At 39.1% G+C, this 16486-nt stretch overlaps 1 protein-coding gene across 1 annotated transcript in view; it reads left to right on the top strand.

The window, feature by feature from the left end:
* Nucleotides 1-16486, top strand: part of OSBPL11 (oxysterol binding protein like 11) — a 39886-nt gene that overhangs the window by 13349 nt on the left and 10051 nt on the right. Inside the window, exons 2-8 of the mRNA XM_032113915.1 lie at nt 1522-1590; nt 2646-2821; nt 3617-3696; nt 4459-4641; nt 8309-8510; nt 12340-12485; nt 14469-14609. Of these exons, the coding sequence (XP_031969806.1) occupies nt 1522-1590; nt 2646-2821; nt 3617-3696; nt 4459-4641; nt 8309-8510; nt 12340-12485; nt 14469-14609 (997 nt within the window). The remainder of the gene's footprint in view (nt 1-1521; nt 1591-2645; nt 2822-3616; nt 3697-4458; nt 4642-8308; nt 8511-12339; nt 12486-14468; nt 14610-16486) is intronic.

Below are 16486 nucleotides of genomic sequence, written 5' to 3'. Positions count from 1 at the left end.
ATATTACTGCAATACTGATTGCTGCTGTAATAGCTAGAATACATATTTTTGCTTTTAAAAGTAACATTAAAAATCAGTAGCTTGGGTTTTTTTCTTCAAAAAATGTACATTCTTGTATCACTGAAAGGCAGTGATTTACTCTGTGGCTGTTTTCATTAGTGTCACCCTAAATGGCTTCCTTTAGGATGAAACAGTGTAAAATGTTGTATTTATCAAACTGTCCAATTTCTGATTAATCTGGTGATAGTATCTATAAATGAGGTGTAGACAGCAGCTTCAGGTTTTATTTGGAATTTACCCCAATACTTAGCCCAATTATGTTTGCAACCAAAACCCACTGATGGGGATGATCCCTTGGCTCTCACAGTCCTGTTTGCCCCACCTTTCCCCTTTTGCTGACATGGGCCTGCTTTGTCCATTTAACAACCAAGACAGGTTGCTGCTGCTCCAATGAACTTTGAATAATTTCATTTAATCTTCAACATACTACAACCTACAGAATTTTTAATTTAAAATCTCAATGAGATTAGACACAAATTTCTTTGAAAGAGGCAAATAGTGTCTGATATTTGGGTCATTGTTTCAATTCTTCATTGTAATAATAGGAGCTTTTTTCCTTGTGCTGGACCTGAATTGTCTATCAAGAGTGTGTTCTTCAGTGTAGGATTATGCCCTACTGGAAGAGGTGAGGGCATTGAGGTGACATTTCTAGGTTTATGGGAATGTACATCATAAAGTGGGTCTTTAAACTGTGGTCTTAAAGTGAGTAATTTGTAGCCATAGTACTTGTAAGCCTTATTTAGGGCAATTGATTTTCAGAAGTGGTAGTGTATTTTGCCTGTAAAGTTTCCATGCCGAATGCCTTTGATGGATTCTCATTTTTGGTGGTTGTTGCAAGTTGAATCTTTGAAGGAGAAACTACTGGATTTTTGTGTCAGGCCAGAGGAGATGTTTTGGCTTCTGGTTTAGATTTCAGAATATGTTGATGTGAGCTGCACTTGGATGTTGTGTTCTGTAGAACATCTGTTCAGGAGCATGACTGTGTAGGGGGAAGGGTGCTGGACAGGAAGGATTAATACCACACTGATGTAGGAGTAGCTACAGACTGTTTAGGTTGGTGACTGTGATCAAGGGTCTCTTAATAAGCTAGTGAAAATGAATTTTGTTCAGGGGTACAAAGTTTGTTTTGAGGACCGAGCAGGAACCAGAAGCAGCGTGCATTCTAAGTCTTTAATTACCTGAAACTTGTAAAAATGTGTCCAGAAGTGCCTGTTGAATCGGTGGAGCTAATTATGGTTTGAAATTATTTGGAATTCAGTAAGTCTGATTAAATTTTTGTAAGAAATTGTATTAGGAACAAAGCTGGAAAATCTTTTAAGTGTAGCTTTATTAAATTGATAGTGCCATTTTAAAAATGAACATGAAAATTAATCTTCTGAGACTAGATAAAGATGGTCAGAAGCTGGGAAGATCTAAAATGTGTTTGGTATGGTCTGATTGCTTTTTTCTCTCTTTTGATAGCGATCACATGGAAAATATTTATGGCTACCTGATGAAATACACCAATCTTGTCACTGGTTGGCAATACCGGTAAGTCTTTTATAGTGCTCTTTAGTAATGTTGGTTTCTGCAGCATCCAAATGAACATGCTTCAGTTTTTTTAATAATACTTAGATTTCCCTTTTTCTAGTAGACAAACTTTATGCAAGAATCTTATGCTTTTCTCAGTATAGATTAAGCTAATATGTAGATGAATAGTATTTGTATTAAGACATGAATATAGAAAAGGCACAGGCAATATAAAGTACTTAACTCATATAGTGGCTTATCACTATGTTTGCATGTGTAAAAAGCATTAGTTTTTTTCTCCTTTTCCATTAAAAAATACTGTCTTTGTGTTTTCTGATGAGTCTTCCCCTTGGTCCCAAATAATGCTACCACTTAAAAAAATTAAGACTTCATTACTGTAGATTCAAACTCAAGCAGCCTTCTCCCTTTCCCCAGGATGTCGTCTCCCCTGGAATAAGTTGATTTTCTGTCAGGTGAAATTCTCTGGTCAGGTTTCTTGTTTAATGCTGTTCCTAGAGCAGCACAGTGCAACCAAATTAATATTGGAGTGACAAGCCCATAGTGTACCACCCTGTGCCACCTGTGCTGCCTCTGGCGTGGGGTGACTCGTGTCAATATTCTCATCATCAAACTCAAATGAAAGTTGAAGCATAATGTCCACATCCCTTTTTGAGAAAAAAATCTGGAATTGCTTCAGTTTCATGGTTTTGCATCTCAACTCTTTTGTATCTGGGGCTGTTCTACTGTATGTAGTTTAAGGATTTATTAAGCCTTAATGATTCAGGGCATCATTTCTGATTCCCAAAATCTTGCGATAGTGTTCTTCTGTGGACACATTATTCTGTTGTGCAGTCCCTCCTCTCTGGGAAAAAAAAAAATGCCAAGAAATTAATTTTTGTGCCATCTTGGGGACATAATTCATATGTTTAGGGTTGTCCTGATACAAGTCTTTCAGTCCCAATCCCATCTGTGCCAACTTGTAATGAAAGTATTGAATTCTCCCAGTACCACCACCTGCCCGAAAAAAGGAAAAGGAGCTGGTATTATTTAGTGTATTTGCTTTGTTATCCTTGCAGGTTTTTTGTGTTAAACAATGATGCTGGCCTGCTGGAGTACTTTGTGAATGAGCAGTCTAGACATCTGAAGCCCAGAGGTACCCTGCAGCTGGCTGGGGCTGTCATTTCACCCAGTGATGAAGACTCTCACACCTTCACAGTCAATGCTGCCAGTGGGGAGCAGTATAAACTAAGAGGTAGGACCTGGATTCTTGGGCAGGGGATCCTTCCACTAGAGGACAGTCCTGGCTCTCACCTGGGGCTTGGCTTGGCTGCAGGGCCAAAGAGAGAGAACCTCGTTGGCAAAGTGCTGCCATGAAAATTATGTGCAAAACTTCCATTGCACCGTTCAGCTAGAAACGGTCTGTACTTATGGATAGTTCCATAATGTTTGGGTTTGATGACCTTCAGAAGACTATGAACTTCATATGTGTAGAATGGGGTTTAATCTTCATATATGGTGTCCTTAAATTGTACTGATTCAAAGTTTTCTAAATCATTGTAGATAGCAATACTGTGGTGATGCTCACAGAGAACTTAATTATTCCTAACATTTGGTTTGTTAGCCACCTTATGATGGTTATAAAAGCCCATTCTCTGATTTTGTAGGCTGCAGAAATCTAGGCTAATAACTTTGAGTGTTTCTTCCCTTGAAGACTTGCTGTAATTTTCTAATTTGGGATACCTTGCTCTTATTCCAGGAAAATGTTTCATGTTGTTAGATTACAGTATTTGTGAGAGCAGTTATGGTTTGTTGATGTTTTAAAATCAGTTTTGTAATACTAAAAATAGCATACAGAACGAAAAAAGTGTACACTATTTATGTTCAACTTGATTTGATGTTGTAGTTATTACAGGCAAACAAGTTGTAGATTAAAAATAAATTACTTTGCACTGTTAAAGTCTTGTGCTTTTTAAGAATTAAGCAGCCTTTTTTGCCCATACTTTGTAATGTCTTCATTAACAGAATCCGTTTGGTTTGCTTTTATTAGCTACTGATGCTAAAGAGCGGCAGCACTGGGTTAGCAGGCTACAGATATGCACACAGCATCACACAGAAGCTATTGGAAAGGTATGACTGATGCTCTTATGGGCAAAAATCATTTAGGCTGGTGGTAGAAGTAGTTGCAATACAATTTCAGTGTTATTGAAGCCCTTCCATTTTGGAAGCTTTACTTTTTTTTTTTCCCTTTTTTTCCCTTTTTTTTTAACCCCTTGCTTTTTTTCTAAAAACCACTCAGCAGCCCAGAGATAAATTTAGGATGAGTTCCCAGCTTTGAGAAGCAAGTCCTCAACACTGTATCTGAGTACTGTTGTTTCCATTTGCTAGCCATGTGATGGGTATGCATATAGTGTATTTTATAGAACCTCCTGGTTCCCATAACACCTGTTCTGATACCTGATTAAAATCTTGCTTTTAAGTTGCAATCAACATCTTGTAGCTGGCTTTGTCGTAAGAGATGAGTTGAATTAATATCTCTAAATGAAATTCCGTTCTCTTAAATGTCAGCTCTATCCTTGCAGGATCTGTTAGGAGTCAGTTTCTGGTACTGTTGCAAATCAAGGACTCATCTTTAAGTCAGAGAAGTGATACTTACTGATCAATCTAATTTCACAGATTGTTCTTAATTAGACTGTAAAACAGGGCAGGTAGAAGCAGACAGTGCACAATATTTAGCAGTTGCTACTAGTGCATTATTAGGGCTTTGCCATCTTTCCTTGCTCTATAAAAAATTAAAAATGGAACTGTTCTGCTATATCTTTCACATTAGAACATTTGCTGGTTATTAGAATTAATTGTAAACATTTCTTAATATGCTTATTTATTCACTAGAACAACCCTCCTCTGAAATCTCGCAGCTTCTCTCTTGCATCCCAAGGAAGTGCCAACTCTCCTGGTGTGCAGAGAAGACCCAGTCAAAATGCAGTTTCCTTCTTCAATGTTGGACATCACAGATTGCCAACTGGAAAAAGAGTTCCCATTATGCAGCCAGATCACCTTGTAGATGTTAGAGAGGTTTGTATGCTTTGAATTGCCTTACAGTTTTTTGAGAGAGCCATGGTGGTATTTGTAAGGTTGTGGAGAAACCTGCTGTTCTTAGTTGGGTAAATTGTCCGTATCATGTCCTTAGCTATTGTTAGCACAGCTGTGTGAGGAAAAGTAACTTGCCCTGGCTGATTGTAGAAGTACATGGTGTATATTCTGTGATTTTTGTACTCTGCAGTAGTATCCTGGTGCTGAAGGTAGAACCATGCTCTCATCCTTGCAAGTCGTAGCGCTACAGGTGACAAGGGAATATCCTTAAGGGATATAACATCACGTACTATGATACAATTACACACTTTTCTTCCCACGTCAAGCTGTAGAAGAACTGACTAAGCTGTGCTTGTATCCCTTATTACAAAGGAGAAGTTGGTCATGACTGGTGTTTCAGAATGCTAATACCACTTTCTGGTATGTTGATTCATTTAGACAAATTGTCTAGGGATGGGTGTGACTGAACAGAGAGCAATTCAGAAGCCTGGTTTTTTTTCACTGTATGTTCAGGTGCAGTGTGTTTTAGGAGAAAAACCCAGAAATAATTACCTTTCCATCTTGACTGACAGAACAGACTGACTACTGGTTGATTTTAACTTGCAAATATTTCCAGGATGGATCTTGCCTATCTAAAGAGTACATTGCAAACCTGTGTTTACTTAGTGGTAGCATTGATGTTAATAAGCATTTTAATGTTAACTGTAATTAGTGTGGTGTGATACATGTCTTGGAAAAAATAAGTTCCAGATGGAGGGCTTTTTAATTTAGCAAATAGAGATGTAGGAAGTGTGGAGTTCTATTGACGAATTGCTAGAAACTGAACTTTGACAAACTAGCATAGAAGAGTGCTGTGTATTGTGAGCCTCATTAACCTTAAAATATGTGGCTGAGCACTCCAGTAAGTTCCCAGGTAAATGGGTGTTGCAGATACTTTCACTGGTATGGCATGCTGTCATTGTTCTTGATTCGTATCAGGAACAATGATAAGGTGTAATTATTCAGTAGTTTACACAAGGTGACTGCCTCTTTAAACCTTAGAGTCTCTGAATCTCTCTCCACAGCAGACTGTTCTTGCAGATGTCTTGCAAAAGGGTAATTGCTGCCATCGTGTTTTTATCCTCTTAGAGCAGTAAAGTCTCCTATAGTGCTAATGCAGAGACATGTGAAGTCCTGCCAGGTACTCAAGAAAATAAAAATGTTTCAGAAATGGCTTTTTCACTTCTTGAATTTTCAAACATCATTATGGCATTCAGAATTTCAGGGAGGAAAGAGGAGTATGTGTGAGCTGGAGCACTGAAGCAGTGGCTTGCATCCTCTAATTGGGATGAAGTGGAATGACTTTTCTTGGCATTGCAAAGAGCACAGGAAGCTATTCATGCTCTTTTGATTGCTACTGCATGATTATTTATGAACTTAAAAACTTTTGACCTGTACAGATGAAGAATCCTCAGTAGTACTGGCTTTTCTGAATGTTAGTTTGCTTGCCTTTTTAAAGTTAAAATGCTCATTAGATAGAATGCCTACCTTTTTTTAGATATGGTTAAAATACTGAAGAGCAGGGACGTGCCTGTTACCCCTGAGCATCACACCGCTCGAATACTTAAAAATTCTTTTTGAAAAGCTGTGGGAAGAGGAACTTTTTTCAAAGGATCTGCTACATTGTGACCTTTTTTGATTTCCCCATGAATTGCACTATACTGGGTCTTCTGTCAGTCCCTTTCCCTTTGACTGCCCCTTGTTCTTGGCTGAATATGTGTCATGATGCTGACTTGGTTACCATGCAAAGCAGGAGGTTTAAGAAGATCTTTTTGCTAACTTGCACTAAATGCATGTGTGTGTGTTTGCAAAGTGAGAACAATAGCCTGTGTATTTTTCCTAGATTTTGAATTTTTAGTTACTGTGCTTTTCTTCTCCTGGGACTATTTTTGTTTATTTTCCAAAGCTGAGTGTATAAATATGAAAAGCCTTAGGACTGTTGAAAATGTGTTCTTTGAAAGAGAAGATGTGCCTATTTGAACTTCATAGCTAAGCATAGCATGGCTTGTCCTATTGACTGGCCTGATCCTGGAATGAAGTGCTTGGGGCCTACCATACGGTGAATTACTAACAGTAAAGGTCACCAGAAGGATTGTGGTGATTTGTCAACTAATTATCTGTGGGGGTTTTGTGTGGGGTTTTTTCTAAGCCAACACACTTTTTCAAAGTTGGAAAAAAACTGCGCTCAAAGGCTTTTATCATGTTTGTGACTGGAGAAAAATGAGACACATGTTGTGATAGCAGCTGGTGTGTTTGCATAGGCAAGGCTATATATAACTAAATGTTTTAGTAGCTTTCTGTCCTGTTGCTCTTGGGATATGCTAAGGCTGGCTCTGCACAGTTAACACCACTTTTAAAGAGCCAATGCTCTGTGAATTCACACCTTCATGGAGCCAAGCCCTTAACAGTTCCAAAGATCACATACTATGAACTTGGATGAATACATGTTCCTTAAGTATTGCATAAAATCTTAAAAGCAGTTCCTGGAAGGGATTGCAGGTAGTAGTACTGAAAAAAAGAGTCAGTCAGATACTGCTAGGATTGGGAATTAAATAATTGTAGCGAAAAAGCTACGTAGTGCCATAGCAGTTAAATGCATTATTCTTTAAGGATTCTTTAAAGAAATTCTGCTGCTGCTCTGCTAAATCAATCTGTCCTTACATTTACCTAACTGCCAGAACACATAATGGTTGCAGAGTAGTGCTGTCCAGTTAGATGGATGCTGTTTGTTGTTCCTCCCCAGAAAGGGGGATTAGCATATGTAGGAATTTACCTTCATCCCTGTGATTCAAAATCAGGTAATATTTTGTTTCTGTGAGTATAAAGAGGAAGGTGCTGCTTGATGGCTGTTGTACTTTGCCCCCCTGTACCTCATGTGGGCAGATGTGCTGTTGCAGATTCTGTGATTTAGGGGTGTGGAGCTCTGTGTGAAGGAGGAAAGGAGTTTGGGGGAGAGCAAGTGGAACAATGATAACAGGGCAGGACAGCTGCAATCTGAACACATAATGAAAGTGAAAATCCTGCTGGCTTTTCTTCCCTCCCTGCAAAGTAAATGCTGAGATAGTGATAATCAGTGTGGTGTCAGTGCAGATAATAAATGAGGATCCTGTATGGTTTGAGCCAAAATGAGGAATAGAGGTCTTTTCTGTTAGAGTGCTGCACCTCTGCTCACAGGGAGTGAAAAAATATTGATACACACAGACAGTAGATCCTGTTCCAGGCTGTGCAGAGCACAGAGCTTAATTACTTCTCACACAGAGTGCATGTAGGGTTCCCCCCCATCCCCATCCCTACCAACTAGGCATGAAACCGTTTGATATTTACTGCAACAAGTATCATGTTCCAATTCCTCTTTGCTTTTTATTTTGAAGTCGCTTTGATATTTGTTGGCTTGTTAATAAAGTGCCATGTATTTTCGTGGGTAAATTCATCGTTCATTTAATGACTCCCTAGTAGTAGTAGTTCTCGTAAGTACAGTTAATTTTACATACATCTGTTGCCTTGTAGTTTTATTATTGTCCTAAAATCATTTGGGATCCTCTGTGTGCACAGCTGAACACGTATCACACAACACTTCTACCACCTGATAAGTGACTGTTTTGTTTGACAGATGATGTCTCAGGCTGAGGGCCAACAGAGAGACTTGATCAGGAGCATAGAATGCCTTCCTGCCTCCGGTCACCTTACATCCTTGGATCAAGACCTATTGATGCTCAAAGCAACTTCCATGGCGACCATGAACTGCTTAAATGACTGTTTCCATATTCTCCAGTTACAACATGCTTCTCAACAAAAGGGATCCTTACCAGCAGGTGGGTATAGGTGCTCACAGAGAGCAGAACTCTGTAACAAATACAAACCCCTTCCTTCTTGCAAAAATGTTCGTTCCACAAATGCAATTTCACATGGGCAAGGGAAACTGCTGACTGCCTGGTTGCTTGTGAATTTTTCCAGAGACCAACTTGTTTGTGTTGGGTGGAACTCTGTTCATGTTGTATATATTTTTAAAAATCATTTATTCTATCAAGAAGTCTGTGTCAGCAGCTGTATAAATGTAACATCTAATTGTTGTACAACATCTCACAACAGAATAAACTAAATAAGGCACCCCAACAAGAAGGCTGCCTTTGGGATGTAACTGGCTACTCAGGAACAGTAATAGTGGAGGGGGAATTTAGGGGATTGCAGATTCTAGGACATGTAGTGTCCACTACATCTCTGTCAAATGTCATGCTTTTTTGATCATTTTTTTGCACACTAAATACCTATTCTAAGTATTTACATGTGTGTAGCTTCCATTTCTAGTTAAGCATTAAAATACAATACTCTAAATTTGCACTGGTTGTTACTAATACTGTTTAAATATCAGCATTCTTGTTTTGAGTTACTGTCTTAGTCTAAACCATGGTCTAAAGACAAGTGTATTCTATTCTGAGGCCAGAATGGACTTGTAAGCCAATGAAAATTGGTTAAAGGTTGAGAAAAACAGAAAATCTCTTTTTAATAAACAGCTGACCACCCCAACAAACAAACAAAACCCCCCAAACCCTACTGCTCATGTGTGTGGAATCTGTGCATTCACAGGCAGCAGACAAGTATGTTGCCATGTCTGCACAATTGATCACTTCTATGCAAGTAAGAGCTTAGTGGAATTGTTCTACCTGATTCATGTCAGTGTATGGAGCTGAATGTGGCTGTGGTTGTTTGTAAATTCTTTGGCATCTTATTGTGCCTTTTTTTCATGTGTTCACTTTGTGGCTTTTTATGAGCTTTACAGGATTTTCAAATGCTTCTCTTGCTCAACTGGTCAGTAGATATAGTAAGTAGGTAACAAAGTACACACAGAAGTTGTCTCTCCCCTTATCTGTCCCATAATCCTCTCATAGTTGTGGTGCCTGCTTTTCCAGGGCATATTATTTCAGAGCTGTAATTAATTTAGCTTCAAAGATGAAAAAAAAAGTTATATAAAAGTGTTAAAACGATATAAAAAGTGTTTGTGATTTTAAAATCACCAGAGGCATTAAAAGAGAATATGTGAATAGACTGAATTAAATTTTTTGCTGTATTTCAGTTCAAAATTTCATTTTAAAACAAAAAAACTGGATGGCAACTCCTGAGCTGTTTGTCTGAACTCTGAAGTTATGCTGAAAGAACTCTTCCTATTCTCTGTGAATTTTTTGACTGTTAATGCATAACTGTGGGAGGTGCACATCAGAAGTGTCTTTGTTTTGGCATTTTCACGTATGCACTACTAGGATGGCTTTTTGACTTGTGTTTGGGGACATAAGTAGGGTCCAATGAGCACCACTGTAATAACTTAAGAAGACACTTTTGGTTTGGGGTCTTTTTGACAAGTGGTGTAGGTTTTTAGTTTTTTAAACCATGCAGGGAAAAGCTTAATTCACTGATTGCTATTCAGTTGGTATCTGCTTGTTAATGGACAGATCTAAAAATACTGCTTGAACATGTCCAAATCTTGAAGATTTCCAGTGATATCCTAGGGAGATGGATGGAGAAGAGAGGATCAGCAGATTGGATACTGGGGCCAGAGTTAAAAAGAGACCATTAAAAGAATGCTTGTGTCTTTCTGCAGCCTTCCATCTCCTCCCCTGCTGTGGCCTTTCTAGAGACACTGTAATACATTTGTTCCTTTCAAGGACTGCCAAGAACTTCTTAAATTTTTTTTTTTTAAATCCATTTAGCTTAGATTTCTCCTCTTGACTCAGGAGGGATCCTTCTGGTTCAGCTGCTGGAGCCAGGCTTAAAAACCAAGGATTAGAAATTATGTAAGAGTGCCAGTTTGCTATAGATCGTTAAATGACAAACCCTGCTCCCCCCCAAACAAACAAAAAAAAAGAAAAAAAGCAGAAGACTGAAAATACTGCCCCAACACATCAAAGTGTATTGTGAATCACAAAGATGAACAAGAAAGTTCCACCCAGTAACTTTTCCTAAATTCAAGTCAAAAGTGCTGTGCAACAACAATTTGCAACTCTTGAAGAAAAATGTAGGAAGTGAAAACTCAAGAGGTCTGCCCTGTAGCAGAGGGGAAGTGCTGACAACTGTTTAAAAAGAATTTGGGTGAAGACTTTAGGGGAGGAAGAGGTCACAAGTAAAGAGAATGGCTTGTGCCTATGCAAAATAGCTAAGAGCAGATTTGTATATGCTTTTCCAGTGGAAGAGAAGTATTAAGGTGGTATCTTGTCCATTCACAAAGACTAAAACACAGCTGGGAGCTCAAATCTTTCAAAAATACCCTCCAAACAGCAAAAGTAAACAGAGAATGTAATAAATAAGGTTATTCTAGAGGTTTCTGGTAGAAAATATAAAAGGGATGCTGTGGGTTAAATTCAAGATAGTACAGAGGCAAGTGAGTGTGGATTAAATGCAATTTAGAACATGCAGTTAGAGATTAGTGTGTTGAAATTTACAGCTTAGAAAGCAGGTGTCATGAGGAGGTTTTAAAGACAAGTAAAACCTTTTCAAAAAGGTGTGACAATGACATTCTGAGTGTCTTACTTTTTGACTTCTTTGACACTTCTGTTTAAATAGCTTAAGTTTAGTGTGGTCAGGAATTCTTGTTTCTTAGGATGTAGTGAATTAATGAGTAATGGATGATGAAAATAAGCTACCTTGCTGTGGAAAAGTTGTCTTGTCTCAATAGTAACTTTTTTCCTGCCCCACTGTCTTCCTGGTAGAAATGCTGCTGTTTATCTGAATTAAGCTTACTCTGCCTGTTGTGGTTGGGGATGTGACCTAGTTGCAGGTAACAGGGGTCTGGTAATAAAGGATTGTGTATCATATGGGAAGAGACAGCAGACACCTTAGTATAGATGTCTTAGTATAGCACAGGGAACTGCTATTGGGTGGTAGAAATTCAGAATTTCCTAATAATTTCTGTGTTTGCAATCCACCCAAGATGGTTTGTCAGTTTGTGTATTCTTCAGTAAAAACTGATTGGAATCACCTGTACATTATTACCCTTTGAAAAAGAATGGAACATTTGTATTATTAATGAGGAACCCGACCTGTTCTGATAAATTAACTGGGAGTAACTAGAGATGCTGGAATCATCAGGTGGGTAATAGCTTTCCAAACCCTGCAGCTTTTTTTTTTTTTTTTTTTTTTTTTTGGACAGCTATTATTTATTCAACAGTGTGTGCCTGCCTTCTCTGCAGCTGAGAAAGGACAAGCGCCCTCTCCAGAGAACACACTGGCAACAAAACTTCTGCTTTAGGTCTTTTTAGTCTAGAACAGAGCTGAGTTTTAGAAGCTGATAAGTGGAAAGCTGCCCTTTTTTATTTTGGTACCAGTTAAAGAAAAGTGTAAGGGCTGCTTAACATTCCCATGATACTGGGTTCCTCCTGTAGTGTCTGATTACACTTTTCATGACACCAACTAGTTTCTCCAGTCCAAGTTGCATGTATTACAGCTCACCAATCCCAGTGTTTGTGCTAATGATCACTGAAGGTGGTGTCTCATTGCACCACCTTTGTTTAGTGGCTGCTGGAGGCATTGGCTGCAGGAGGAATTGGCTGCTTTCAGCTTATTCCATTAAAAATAGCTCTTCTTTTGGAAACTGCTTTTTACTGACCCTGGAGAGGATGAGCAAGTTTCAGCGCAAACTTTCCTTTGCTTCAGGAACCACGATCAGTTGGTTGGAACCGAAGATCTCTCTGGCAAACCACTTCAAAAATGGAGCAGCTCAGAATTTCCCAGCAGAGATAAACAAGCCAGCATCTGTCAGAGAAGAGCAGTCCATTGCAGAGCCCTGCCAGCTAACTAGGGTAAGGTAATGTGAACATCCCATTTCTGTGGGGAATTATTCAGAGGAATACCTGTAAATGTTTCAATCGTATTATGTGAAAATTATTTAGTGACAGCTATTCTCATACTACTGGTTAGCTGTGTAGGAGGAGAAGTGAGGACAGTTGCAGTAGATGAAACTCTCTACCTTGTTTATTCAAGAAATTTTTGCTGCTTTATGTAACTTGCTGTCAAGTGGAGGGAGCCAATTGGGGTGGTAATGCAAGGCATTGAAATAGGTTTTTTGCACTTCATTATTTACTTATCTAAAATGAAATGCAAGGGAATACTGCCTAACTGAAATTCATGACACTCTCAAAATAGGCCCAAGAAGAACTGCCTAAGTAGACAAAAGACGAAATTGCTGGTCTTCAGCTATTACATCTCCCTTTCTTTCTAGGTCTTGTTGCATCTGTTTTTCTTAATCTGAGCAACTCTCATTATTTGACTGCAGGATGGCTTAATGCATTTGAAATACAGTTACAGTCTGTATCATTATCAGCTACAGTCTGTATCATTATAGCTGACAAAATGGATTTGAATTGCAAAACACTGAAGTAAAAAACCAGCAGGGATTATGATGAAGAACATGTTTTCCTAACTAAGCTAGAAAATCATAATCACATCCTCTTTATGCTAGTTGGTTTCAAACAGTTGTTTGGCTGAGACTGTGTCACTGTGAAAAGATAATGTGCTGGTTTAGGTCTCTGCAATAGCACTGGGCTGTCTTAGAGCAAAATCAAAATGGAAAAGATTTTTTTCAGTTGCTATAGTTTATAGATCTTTAAATGGGTCAGAGTAGTTACTATTAAGTTAAAAAAAGAAAAGATGAAACAAAACTAGGAGCTTTCAACTAAATCGCTTAATTCCTTCCTTTCAATAATTAAGCAAGCTACAGTTTGAGTACTTAGTGTGTTTGAGGTATGAATGGTGTTATCACTCCCTGTAGGTATTTTCAACTTTTATTTCTGAGAGCAGATCAGCATAGCATCCTTGGAAAGGAGTCACCTCTGTGATACTGCAATTGTCATCAGGATTTGAGCTCTGTGTGAGGGCTTGGCCCCCTGTTTTTGGTGGTTGAGTGTTCATAAATCTGCTTTGGGCCGGGGCAGCTGCTTCAGGACAAAGGGCTTTGCTTAGGCAGAGGCATATTGCTGCCTTCCCGTGGCATTCAGTGCCTCTCCCTTCTGCATCTGCCTCCCTCCAGCTGCTTGCCCCAGGAGGATGCGGCTCAGAGCCCTAGGAATGCCACCATCCCTTCTGCCTGAAGTGTTTGACTTTCTGCTTGTGATGTGGTGGTAAATCGTTGCTGATATAATTTCCAGTCTGTCTGCTTTAGTTACACAGACACCGGCACCTGCAGTGTTTGTATGTGTGGGGTTTTGTTTTATGAAACTACTCCAAGTTACTTTTTTTCTTTCGCTGTTATATATTTGCACTCACAGCAACATGATAATGCTTGTGAGGAGCAGCTTGTAGATACCAGGCAGGATGGTAGTCAAGGAACGTGGAACTACAGTCTGATACAGCCTTTGGAGTAGTGATGGCAACGCTGGAAAGGCTGAAGTAGTGTGGAGGTGAAAGGGGTTACTGAGGTGGTTGGAATTGCTGCTAGCTTTTGCTTTGCTGTTTCTGTGTATGTGTTAGATGCTTGACATTCTGTGAACTCACAAAACTTACAGGAATTTCTTTTAAGCTTTTTTTCTTTTTTTCCATGACCCGTGTGGGAGAGGGTGAGAAATCTGAGCCTGAATCCTCCAGATGGAATCTGTACTGAGTTATCTTCATATCCATTCAAATTCTTCAGCTGTTGTTTATTTTGGGAGTAGATTCCATTGTGTAGCCCTCTGCAGGGGTTTATTTAGCCTTTTTCATACATGGACAGTTAAATACAATATTAAGTCCTTTTTGAATACTGTCTGGCCAGTTCCATCTTTGAGCTAAGCCTATGGCTCTTATTGCAGGAACCTGAAGAAATAAATCCAGATGAGGAGCTAGAGGATATCTGTGACGATAAAGAAGATGATCTAGGAGCAGTGGAAGAGCAGCGCAGTGTTATCTTGCACCTTTTGTCTCAGCTGAAACTTGGCATGGACTTAACAAGAGTAAGTAACTGAAGTGTGAAGACTGGCTGCAGTAAAAGTGAAGTATCGTTTAAAACTCAGCTCCTGTATTGAACAGTATGGAGTTTAGTATGAAACTGTGGCCAGTAGCAACTTCAGGTCCCAAGATTTGATGTCCCAGATTGAGATGGTCAGCACATTTCACCTAAACCTATCTTTTTTATTACCTTCTCTTTGTGTTTTCTACCGTGTTTTTGTTGCCTTTCCTGTAATGGCCTGTTTTCTTTCCTGTATTTGAACCTTAGTCTTTTTGTGCTGTTTTCTACAGCCTTCTCGTATTTCTCTTTCTTCTTTCCTTCCATGATTTCTTTTCTATCTTGATAATGCTTTTTCGCACAGCTTGTATAACCCTACACCTGTGTGCATGCTGCTTCTGAAAAGAAGTTTTCTTTTGGTTCCCCCTTACCTTTAGATGCCTGTTTAAGCCTCTTTTCTATTCTCATTTCTGTGTTTGTTCACAAGCAAGCAGGAACAAAGTTGCACTGGAGAGAATTGGATTTGACACTTGAGTGCAGAACTCAAAAGCAAGCAGCTTGGAAAAATTAACGCTCAGGTGCCATTAGACAACTTGGGCAGCAAATCTGGGAAGAGCAGGCTGCTACCAGCTTATGTTCAGTTCACTCCTGTAAAGACCTCTTGCCATAAGCACTAGGCACTTTGAAATCAGAAAATGGATTTTTCAGTAGCATGGAATGAGAAAAACACTCTCTCTTGGAATTATGGATTATTACATTTTTTTAACCCTGTGTTTTTTGAGCACGAGCTACATAGCCCTTAGAAACTTGTATTGTGCAGCTTATGTTTCACAACTTGAGAGGGAAAATGAAAACGTGATATGAACAGGCCCCGCTGTCTGCAAGTCAGACTTGAACCACTGCTGCTGTACCAGAAACTGATGGAAGTTACTCTTTCACTTACATTGAAGATTGGATTTAGGATATCTTTTTCTCTTAGTTGGAACAAGTTGTTAAGCCTGTTTTCCAGTTGTGACTTTTGGCTGTGTGGGGAGAATTGTCTTTATATATAGCAGGCAAATCACTGAAGTGGACTAACCTGGCTTCAAAACAGGTAATGAAGTTGTTAGAATTATACTTAACTCATTATGTACTGAAGTAAAAAACCACTTAGTACTCAAGGTTGGTGTTGCAACAACATGGCAAGTGTATTCAGTTTAACTTGAATGTCTATTAAGTCTTATGTCTGTGCTTTTTCTCTTTGAATGCAGCTGATTTAAGTGAATTGTCTTGATCTCGTGGCTGAGACACCCTGTGTTGCTGTTTACAACAGTTAGTTCTGTGAGTTGTGTGTGTTTAGTTAGTTATGTGAGGCTAGTTCCCACAGCAGAGAAGGAAAACACTGATGATATCCACAGCCTTTCACTCTAGGGCATTGCCCTTGGCTCAGGAAGGACAGGATTGTTGGTTTTTATAGAGTTGAATGTAACTGGGAGAGTGTAAGGTACCTCTGCTCAGAGGCACAGGCTCAACCCATACTATGCTGCTTCTCATGGATGCTTGTCCTAGTTGCTGTGTTGAGAGAGATTCTCCAAGCTCTCCAGAGCTGGTATAGCTTCCTTGTTCCCTTCTCCCTTAGACCGTACCTTTCCTAACTTCTGCTCTGAACCTTCTTTGCTATAGTTTGAGTTCCTTCATGCTTGTTTTCTCTTTCACAGGCATATGGGACACAGTATCTCTTTGCAACTCTTGTATGTTTTTTGTTTTTTTTTTTTAACTGGTGCTCAGTCCCTTTCAACCTCTTTAGTCTTAATAATACTCATTGGGCTTTTATTGCCTTGTAAATTGCTTTTCTGGAACTTCTGACCACTGTCTTTTGCTCACATCTTACATGAAGGACAAGAA

This window comes from Corvus moneduloides, chromosome 7, assembly GCF_009650955.1.
Source record: "Corvus moneduloides isolate bCorMon1 chromosome 7, bCorMon1.pri, whole genome shotgun sequence".
Classification (NCBI taxonomy): domain Eukaryota; kingdom Metazoa; phylum Chordata; class Aves; order Passeriformes; family Corvidae; genus Corvus; species Corvus moneduloides.
The sequence above is the reverse complement of the archived record's forward strand: the minus strand, read 5'-3'. Positions and strand labels throughout refer to the sequence as shown.